The sequence below is a fragment of the Mustelus asterias genome, chromosome 15 (assembly GCF_964213995.1).
Source record: "Mustelus asterias chromosome 15, sMusAst1.hap1.1, whole genome shotgun sequence".
Classification (NCBI taxonomy): Eukaryota; Metazoa; Chordata; class Chondrichthyes; order Carcharhiniformes; family Triakidae; genus Mustelus; species Mustelus asterias.
Genome location: NC_135815.1, coordinates 64,728,816 through 64,739,782, shown reverse-complemented (window position 1 = coordinate 64,739,782; position 10,967 = coordinate 64,728,816). Strand labels below are relative to the sequence as shown.

At 45.8% G+C, this 10,967-nt stretch overlaps 1 protein-coding gene across 1 annotated transcript in view; it reads right to left on the bottom strand.

Moving 5' to 3' along the window:
- Window positions 1-649: 649 nt before the first annotated feature.
- The window catches only part of tcp1 (t-complex 1), an 80,531-nt gene continuing 70,213 nt past the window's right edge, over window positions 650-10,967 (bottom strand). The window contains exon 12 of the mRNA XM_078229986.1: window positions 650-1,217. Coding sequence (XP_078086112.1) covers window positions 1,001-1,217 — 217 coding nt within the window. The 3' untranslated portion in view covers window positions 650-1,000. The remainder of the gene's footprint in view (window positions 1,218-10,967) is intronic.

Below are 10,967 nucleotides of genomic sequence, written 5' to 3'. Positions count from 1 at the left end.
ATTTCCAATTACCCCTGGATCAAATTCTTGTTCTTAAAGGAGAATCACATGCCAGGTGCAATGCAAGGTTGACAGCAGGAACCGCCTTTGTGAAGTTCAGGATCATAATGTAAACCAGCCCTAAATATGCAGCCTAATTTCTGATGCATATCTCTTACTATTGTCTTTTTCTAAATATTTTCAGCTGTCTCAACCCAAGAGATCATGGACAGCAATTCGTTCAGTACAAGTAACAGCAAGTTCAGAATAGCTTATTTGATCCAACTCCTACTTTGTTTTAACCCATTTCAGTGGCTGGGGATGAGGACTCAGACCAGCCAAAATGAATCAAAGCAAGAGGAGATCAAAGTGCTATTCAAATTGCACTATCCATTTATGAAATATGTCAAAAGATGTGCAGGTCAGGTGGATTGGCTATGCCAAATTGCCCCTTAGAGTCAGGGGGACTAGCTAGGGTAAATGCATGAGGTTATGGGGATGTCTGGGATTGTGGTCAGTGCAGACTCAATGGACTGAATGGCCTCCTTCTGCAATGTAGGATGATGATGATTCTATGTCAAAATGTTCCAGTGAACCCAGTGATACATTACAGAAGGCAGTCAAAAATTCTACTGTTAGAACCAGACGAAGCATGAATAAAAAGAGAAACCCAGTTTGACAGATTTTATTTAAGATATCAATGTCAATCCTGTGCAAGAAAAAACATAAAGGTAGCATATACTATGATAGTTTCTAACAGCTCCTTCAAAAAAGTGATGCTCTTCCACAACTCACATAAGGAATTATAAAAGAATTGGGTTGGGTTTTTGCACAGATCTAATTTTTATTAAACGGAGTGCAATCTGCAGATACCAGAAACACTTAAATATTCACTGCTGCCACTAAAACAAAAAATGAAAGCAGAAAGTGAGAGATTTTACTTTGTATTTTGCAGTCTGTAACAAAATACAAATTACAATCTGAAACAGTGACTCTCACTATAACTTTTAAAATTCACTCTTCAACCATCAAGCTCTCCACTTTGAACTGCATCATGGTAACTCTTTCCTTTATCTTGTTTATCTTCAGGATAAAGTTTGATTAGATCATCAATGCGAAGGATTGTAATTGCAGCTTCTGTTGAAAATTTCAGACTCTTTGTTTTGACCATTGTTGGCTCAAATACACCAGCTTGTTTGTTGTCCCTTGGTTTTCCATTTATTAAATCAAGACCAATCCTGTGCAAGAAAAAAAACAATTACATTTCTTTTGCTTGGTTCAAATAAGAGATTAAACTAGTCAAGATAATCAGAGTACCAAGGTAAACAAGCAGCCTATTAAACTTTCCTTGGAGGCTGGCTATGTAAAATTGAAAAATTAAAATCACGCTCCTGTGGATATTCCTTCAGCCTCCAAAGAGACAAATAGTGAAGCAAATCTGCAGCAAAATCACAGAATCATTACAGCACAGGAGGCCATGTGTGAGCAGCAATTACCTCGTACCATTCGCGATTTCTCCCCAGAGTCATGCAAAGAACAAAGAACAGTACAGTACAGGAACAGGCCCTTCGGCCCTCCAAGCCTGCACCAATCATGTCTGCCGAAACTAAAACCATATGCACTTATGGAGTCTGTATCTTTCCATTCCCATCCTATTCATGTATTCATCTAGTTGCCTCTTAAATGCTGCTATTGGACTTGCTCCCACCCCCGGGCAATGCATTCCAGACATTCACCACCCTGTGTGTAAAAAAACTTGCCTCACCTCTAAACTTTTCCCCATGCACCCTAAACCTATGTCCCTAGCACTTGACTTTTCTACCCTGGGAAAGAACATCTGACTATCCATGCCACTCTATCTTGTAAATCTGTCAGGTCACCTCTCAACCTCCATTGTTATGAGTTTATCCAACCTCTCCTCATAGATAATACCCTCCAGACCAGGCAACATCCTGGTCCTCTTCTGTATCTTCTCCAAAGCATCTACATCCTTCTGGTAGTGTGGCAACCAGAATTGTCCACAATATTCTAAATGAGGCCCAACAGCTGTACAGCTGCAGCATGACCTGCCAATTTTTATACTCAATGCCCCAACCGATGAAGGCAAGCATGTCGTATGCCTTCTTAACTATCTTATCCACCTGTGCTGCCAATTTCAGCAATCAGTGGACATGTACGCCCAGATCTCTCTGCCTGTCAATACTGCTAAGGGTTCTGCCATTTACTGTATAATTCCTACATGCATTGGACCTTCCAAAATGAATTATCTCACACTTGTCCAGCTTAAACTCCATCTGCCATTTCTCCGCCCAAGTCTCCAACTGGTCTATATAGAATCATAGAGGTGAACAGCATGGAAACAGGCCCTTCGGCCCAACTTGTCCATGCTGCCTTTTTTAAAAAAAAACCCTTAGTCCCAATTGCCCGCATTTGGCCCATATCCCTCTATACCCATCTTACCCATGCAACTGTCTAAATGCTTTTCAAAAGACAAAATTGTACCCACCTCTACCACCACCTCTGGCAACTTGTTCCAGACACTCACCACCACCTGTGTGAAAAAATTGCCCCTCTGGACACTTTTGTATCTCTCCCCTTAAACCTATGCCTATAGTTTTAGTCTCCCATACCTTTGGGAAAATATATTGATTATCTAGCTGATAATCTAGCCCCTCATTATTTTATAGACCTCTATAAGATCACACCTCAGCCCTCTACGCTCCAGAGAAAAAAGTCCCAGTCTATCCAGCCTCTCCTTATAACTCAAACCAAGTCCCAGTAGCATCCTAGTACATCCTTTCTGCACTCTTTCTAGTTTAATAATATCCTTTCTATAAAACTGTCACCGCTGTGTTCCTGCTTTTTAAACTTCTTTCCTAGTGCACTCTGAGGAAGGGGGAAAAGGGTTCAGTGTTCCATTGGAGCAATTCTTTTTCTTTGTAGCAGTAAGTTATATGGAGGGGATGGAAGTGAAGGCAGTGCAATGTACCTCCTGCAGAATGTTTGAGGTGAGGGACACCGTCAGTGTCCCTGCTGATTACACCTGTGGGAGGTGCACCCATCTGCAGCTCCTCCAAGACCACGTTAGGGAGCTGGAGCTGGAGTTGGATGAGCTGAGGGTCATCAGGGAGGCAGAGAGGGCCATAAACACAACATAGAACATTACAGCGTAGTACAGGCCCTTCGGCCCTCGATGTTGCGCCGACCAGTGGTACCAATCTAAAGCCCCTCTAAATCTACACTATTCCAATATCATCCATATGTTTATCCAATAACCACTTGAACGCTCAACGTTGACGAGTCCACCACTGCTGCAGGCAGGGCATTCCACGCCCTTACTACTCTCTGAGTAAAGAACCTACCTCTAACATCTGTCTTATATCTCTCACCCTCAATTTAAAGCGATGTCCCCTCGTGCGAGCCAACACCATCCGAGGAAAAAGGCTCTCACTATCCACCCTATCTAATCCTCTGATCATCTTGTATGCCTCTATTAAGTCATCTCGTAACCACCTTCTCTCTAACGAAAACAACCTCAAGCCCCTCAGCCTTTCCTCATACGATTTTCCCACCATACCAGGCAACATCCTGGTAAATCTCCTCTGCACCCTTTCCAACACTTCCACATCTTTCCTATAATACGGCGACCAGAACTGTATGCAATACTCCAAATGCGGCTGCACCAGAGTTTTGTACAGTTGCAGCATGACCTCCTGGCTCCGAAACTCAATCCCTCTACCAATAAAAGCTAACACACCGTACGCCTTCTTAACAACCCTATCAACCTGGGTGCCAACTTTCAGGGATCTATGCACGTGGACACCCAGATCCCTCTGTTCATCCACACTACCAAGTATCTTACCATTAGCCCAGTACTCTGTATTCCTGTTACTCCTTCCAAGGTGAATCACCTCACACTTTTCCGCATTAAACTCCATTTGCCACCTCTCAGCCCAGCTCTGCAGCTTATCTATGTCCCTCTGTAACCTGCCACTTCCCTCCACACTGTCTACAACTCCACCGACTTTAGTGTCATCTGCAAATTTACTAATCCATCCTTCCACGCCCTCATCCAAGTCATTAATAAAAATGACAAACAGCAGTGGCCCCAAAACAGATCCTTGCGGTACACCACTAGTAACTGAACTCCAGGATGAATATTTCCCATCAACCACCACCCTTTGTTTTCTTACAGCTAGGCAATTCCTGATCCAAACCACAAAATCACCCTCAATCCCATCTGTCCCTATTTTCTGCAAAAGCTTACCATGGGGAACCTTATCAAACGCTTTCCTGAAATCCATATACACGACATCAACCGCTTTACCCTCATCCACCTCTTTGGTCACCTTCTCAAAGAACTCAATAAGGTTTGTGAGGCACGACCTACCCTTCACAAAACCGTGCTGACTATCCCTAATCAAATTATTCCTTTCCAGGTGATTATAAATCCTATCTCTTATAATCCTTTCCAATACTTTGCCCACAACAGAAGCAAGGCTCACCGGTCTATAATTACCAGGGTTGTCCCTACTCCCCTTCTTGAACAAGGGGACAACATTTGCTATCCTCCAGTCTTCTGGCACTGTTCCAGTAGACAATGACGACACAAAGATCAAAGCCAAAGGCTCTGCAATCTCCTCTCTAGCCTCCCAGAGAATCCTAGGATAAACCCCATCCGGCCCAGGGGACTTATCTATTTTTACCCTTTCCAGAATTGCTAACACCTCCTCCTTATGAACATCAATACCATCCAGTCCAACAGCCTGCATCTCAGTACTCCCCTCAACAACACTGTCCCTCTCCAGTGTGAATACCGACGAAAAATATTCATTTAGTGCCTCTCCTATCTCTTCAGACTCCACGCACAACTTCCCACTCCTGTCCTTGACTGGCCCTAATCTTACCCTAGTCATTCTTTTACTCCTGACATACCTATAGAAAGCTTTAGGGTTTTCCTTGATCCTACCCGCCAAAGACTTCTCATGTCCCCTCCTGGCTCTTCTTAACTCTTTCTTTAGGTCCTTCCTGGCTAACTTGTAACTCTCAAGCGCCCTAACTGAGCCTTCACGTCTCATGTTAACATAAGTCTCCTTCTTCCTCTTCAGAAGAGATTCAACCTCCTCAGTAAACCACGGTTCCCTCACACGTCTGCTTCCTTCCTGCCTGACAGGTACATATTTATCAAGGACGCGTAGTAGCTGTTCCTTGAACAAGTTCCACATTACAATTGTGCCCATCCCCTGCAGTTTCCTTCCCCAACCTATGCCAGCTAAATAGAATAGAATAGAATAGAAACCCTACAGAAGGAGGCCATTCGGCCCATCGAGTCTGCACCGACCACAATCCCACCCCACATATTTACCCGCTAATCCCTCTAACCTACGCATCCCAGGACTCGAAGGGGCAATTTTTAACCTGGCCAATCAACCTAACCCGCACATCCTTGGACTGTGGGAGGAAACCGGAACACCCGGAGGAAACCCACGCAGACACGAGGAGAATGTGCAAACTCCACACAGACAGTGACCCAAGCCGGGAATCGAACCCGGGACCCTGGAGCTGTGAAGCAGCAGTGCTAACCACTGTGCTACCGTGCCGCCTTAAATCTCGCCTAATCGCATCATAATTTCCTTTCCCCCAGCTATAACTCTTGCCCTTTGGTATATACCTATCCTTTTCCATTGCTAAAGTAAACGTAATCGAATTGTGGTCACTGTCACCAAAGTGCTCACCTACCTCCAAATCTAACACCTGGCCTGGTTCATTACCCAGTACCAAATCCAATGTGGCCTCGCCTCTTGTTGATCTATCTACATACTGCGTCAGGAAGCCTTCCTGCACAAACTGGACAAAAACTGACCCCTCTAAAGTACTCGGACTATAGCTTTTCCAGTCAATATTTGTAAAGTTAAAGTCCCCCATAACAACTACCCTGTTACTTTCACTCCTATCCAGAATCATCTTTGCAATCTTTTCCTCTACATCTCTGGAACTTTTCGGAGGTCTATAAAAAACTCCCAACAGGGTGACCTCTCCTTTCCTGTTTCTAACCTCAGCCCAAACTACCTCAGTAGACGAGTCCTCATCAAAAGTCCTTTCTGCCACCGTAATACTGTCCTTGACTAACAATGCCACACCTCCCCCTCTTTTACCACCTTCCCTGCACTTACTGAAACATCTAAACCCCGGAACCTGCAACAACCATTCCTGTCCCTGCTCTGTCCATGTCTCCGAGATGGCCACAACATCGAAATCCCAGGTACCAACCCATGCTGCAAACTCACCCACCTTATTCCGGATGCTCCTGGCGTTGAAGTATACACACTTCAAACCGCCTTCCTGCCTGCCAGTACACTCCTGCGACTCTGAAACCTCATCCATGACCTCACTACTCTCAACCTCCTGTACACCGGAGCTACAATTCAGGTACCCACCCCCCTGCTGAATTAGTTTAAACCCTCCCGAAGAGCATTAGCAAATTTCCCCCCCAAGATATTGGTACCCCTCTGGTTCAAGTGCAGACCATCCTGTTTGTAGAGGTCCCACCTACCCCAGAAAGATCCCCAATTGTCCAGGTATCTGAATTCCTCCCTCCTGCACCATCCCTGTAACCACGTGTTCAACTGCTCTCTCTCCCTATTCCTCTCCTCACTATCACGTGGCACGGGTAACAAACCAGAGATAACAACTTTGTTTGTTCTAACCCCAAGCTTCCACAAGCTTCAGGGATATAGTTGCTCCAGGGAATGAAAATAGATGGGTGACGGTGAGAGGGGCTGGAAGGAAGCAGTTGGTGCGGGGATCCCCTGTGGTCATTCCCCTCAGCAACAAGTATTCCACTTCGGATACAGGTGAGGGGGGCGACCTACCAGTGGTAAGCCGCAGTGACCAGATCGCCAGTGCTGAGTCCGTCCCTGTGGCTCAGAAGGGAAATGGGGAGAGCGGTAGAGCTATAGTTATTGGGGACTCGTTTGTTAGAGGGATAGATAGGAGGTTCTGTGGCAACAAGAGAGACTCACAGATGGTATGTTGCCTCCCGGATGCCAGGGTCCGTGACATCTCCGACCGTGTCTTCAGGATTCTAAAGGGGGAGGGGGAACAGTCACAAGTCATGGTGCACGTCGGCACCAAAGACATAGGTAAGAGAGGGGACGGGGATTTAAAACAGGAATTCAGGGAGCTAGGGTGGAAGCTGAGAGCCAGGACAAAACAGGTTGTCATCTCTGGTATGTTGCCGGTGCCACGAGATAGCGAGTTGAGGAACAGGGAGAGAGTGCAGTTAAACACATGGATGCAGGGTTGGTGTAGGAGGGAGGGTTTCAGCTATGTGGATAATTGGAACACTTTCTGGGGAAGGTGGGACCTGTACCAACAGGACCACCTGAACCAGAGGGGCACCAATATCCTGGGAGGGAAATTTGCTACAGCTCTTCGGGGGGGTTTAAACTAATTTGTCAGGGGGGATGGAAAAAGGAGTTGTAGTCCGGAGGTCAGTGAGTGTAATGAGGTACTGGGAAGGGTATCATGGTCAAAGGTGGGTACCAGCAGACAAGAAGGTGGGTTGAAGTGTGTCTACTTCAATGCAAGGAGCACCCGAAATAAGGTAGGTGATCTTGGGGCGTGGATTGGCACTTGGGACTACAATGTTGTGGCCATTACGGAGACATGGGTAGAACAAGGACAGGAATGGTTGTTGGAAGTTCCGGGGTATAGATGTTTCAGTAAGTGTAGGGTAGCTGGTAAAAGAGGTGGAGGAGTGGCACTGTTAATCAAGGAGAGTGTAACGGCTGCAGAAAGGCATTTCGAAGGGGATCTGCCTACAGAGGTAATATGGGCTGAGGTTAGGAATAGGAAAGGAGCGGTCACGTTGTTAGGAGTTTACTATAGGCCCCCAAATAGTAATAGAGATGTGGAGCAAGAAATTGCTAAGCAGATTATGGATAGGTGTGGAGGTCACAGGGTAGCTGTCATGGGGGACTTTAACCTTCCAAATATTGATTGGAGCCTTTATAGGTCGAATAGTTCGGATGGGGCAGTTTTTGTGCAGTGTGTGCAGGAGAGGTTCCTGACACAATATGTGGATAAGCCGACAAGAGGTGGGGCCACATTGGATTTGGTAATGGGAAATGAACCGGGCCAAGTGTTGGATTTGGTTGTGGGAGAGCACTTTGGAGATAGTGACCACAATTCGGTGTCTTTTGTTATTGCAATGGAGAGGGAGAGGGCCATGTGGCAGGGCATAGTTTACAATTGGGGGAGAGGTAATTATGATGCAATCAGGCGGGAATTAGGAAGCATAGGATGGGAACAAAAATTGTCAGGGAAAGGCACTAATGAAAAGTGGAACTTTTTCAAGGAACAAATACTGCATGTCCTTGATAGGTATGTCCCTGCTAGGCAGAGAGGAAATGGCCGAGTGAGGGAACCATGGTTCACAAAAGTGGTGGAATGTCTTGTCAAGAGGAAGAAGGAAGCGTATGTAAGGTTGAGAAAACAAGGTTCAGTTGGCTCGATGAAGGGTTACAAGTTAGCAAGAAATGAGCTGAAAAAGGGGCTTAGGAGAGCTAGGAGGGGGCATGAGAAGTCCTTGGCAGGTCGGATCAAGGAAAACCCCAAGGCTTTTTACTCTTATGTGAGGAATAAAAGAATGACCAGGGTGAGGTTGGGGCCGGTCAAGGACGACAGTGGGAATTTGTGCATGGAGTCAGAAGAGATAGGAGAGGTGATGAATGAATACTTTTCTTCGGTGTTCACCAAGGAGAGGGGCCAGGTTTTTGAGGAAGAGAAGGTGTCACAGGCTGATAGGCTGGAGGAAATAGATGTTCGGAGGGAAGATGTACTAACAATTTTGAATAAACTGAAAGTTGATAAGTCCCCTGGGCCTGATGAAATATATCCTAGGAGTCTTTGGGAGGCAAGGGATGAGATAGCAGAGCCTTTGGCATTGATCTTTGCATCCTCACTGTCCACGGGGGTGGTGCCAGAGGACTGGAGAGTGGCGAATGTGGTTCCTCTTTTAAGAAAGGGAATAGAAATGACCCTGGTAATTATAGGCCGGTTAGTCTTACTTCGGTGGTCGGTAAGTTGATGGAAAAGGTCCTCAGGGATAGGATTTACGACCATTTAGAAAGATGCAGCTTAATCCGGGATAGTCAGCACGGATTTGTGAAGGGCAAGTCTTGCCTCACAAATTTGATAGAATTTTTTGAGGAGGTAACTAAGTGTGTAGATGAAGGTAGTGCAGTTGATGTCATATACATGGATTTTAGTAAGGCGTTTGATAAAGTCCCCCATGGTCGGCTTATGAAGCAAGTAAGGATGTGTGGGATAGAGGGAAGTTTGGCCGATTGGATAGGTAACTGGCTATCTAACAGAATGTGGAGATGCCAGCGTTGGACTGGGGTGAACACAGTAAGAAGTCTCACAACACCAGGTTAAAGTCCAACAGGTTTATTTGGTAGCAAATACCATAAGCTTTCGGAGCCTTTATAGGTCGAATAGTTCGGATGGGGCAGTTTTTGTGCAGTGTGCGCAGGAGGGGTTCCTGACACAATATGTGGATAAGCCGACAAGAGGTGGGGCCACATTGGATTTGGTAATGGGAAATGAACCGGGCCAAGTGTTGGATTTGGTTGTGGGAGAGCACTGATCTTTGTCCATTCCACACCCCAACCACTCTCCGAGTAAAAAACCTACCTCGGACATCCTTCCTATATCTCCCACCATGAACCCTATAGTTATGCCCCCCCCCAGTTACCACTCCATTCACCCGAGGAAATAGTCTTTGAACGTTCACTCTATCTATCCCCCTCATCATCTTATAAACCTCTATCAAGTCTCCTCTCAACCTCCTCCGCTCCAAAGAGAAAAGCCCAAGTTCCCTCAACCTTTCCTCATAAGACCTACTTGATAGAGGTTTATAAGATGATGAGGGGGATAGATAGAGTGAACGTTCAAAGACTATTTCCTCGGGTGAATGGAGTGGTAACTCGGGGGGCATAACTATAGGGTTCATGGTGGGAGATATAGGAAGGATGTCCGAGGTAGGTTTTTTACTCAGTGGTTGGGGTGTGGAATGGACTGCCTGCAGGGATAGTGGAGTCAGAAACTTTAGGAACATTTAAGAAGCTATTGGATAGGCACATGGAGTACTTCGGGATGCTAGGGAGGAAATAGCTTGATTTGGGTTTCAGACAAAGCTCGGCACAACATCGTGGGCCAAAGGGCCTGTTCTCTGCTGTACTGTTCTATGTTCTAATCGGGTGACCAGAACTGTACACAGTATTCCAAGTGTGGCCTTACCAGTGTCTTGTACAACTTCAACAAGACGTCCCAACTCCTGTATTCAAAGTTCTGACCAATGAAACCAAGCATGCTGAATGCCTTCTTCACCACTCTGTCCACCTGTGACTCTACTTTCAAGGAGCTATGAACATGTACCCCTAGATCTCTTTGTTCGGTAACACTCCCCAATGCCCTCCCATTAACTAAGTCCTGCCCTGGTTCAATCTACCAAAATGCATCACCTCGCATTTATCTAAATTAAACTCCATCTGCCATTCATCAACCCACTTGCCCAATTGATCAAGATCCCATTGCAATCGGAGATAACTTTCTTCACTGTTCGCTATGCCACCAATCTTGGTGTCATCTACAAACTTACTAACTATGCCTCCTATATTCTCAGCCAAATCATTATCAATGACAAATAACGGTGGACCCAGCACCGATACCCGAGGCTGGTCACTGGCCTCCAGTTTGAAAAACAACCCTCTACAACCACCCTCTAGCTTCTGTCATCAAGCCAATTTTGTATCCATTTAGCTACCTCCACCCTGGATCCCATGAGATTGAATCTTGTGCAACAACCTACCATACGGTACCTTGTCAAAGGCTTTGCTAAAGTCCACGTAGACAACATCAACTGCACTGCCCTCATCTACCTTCTTGGTTACCCCTTCAAAAAACTCACAAAGCCATGCTGA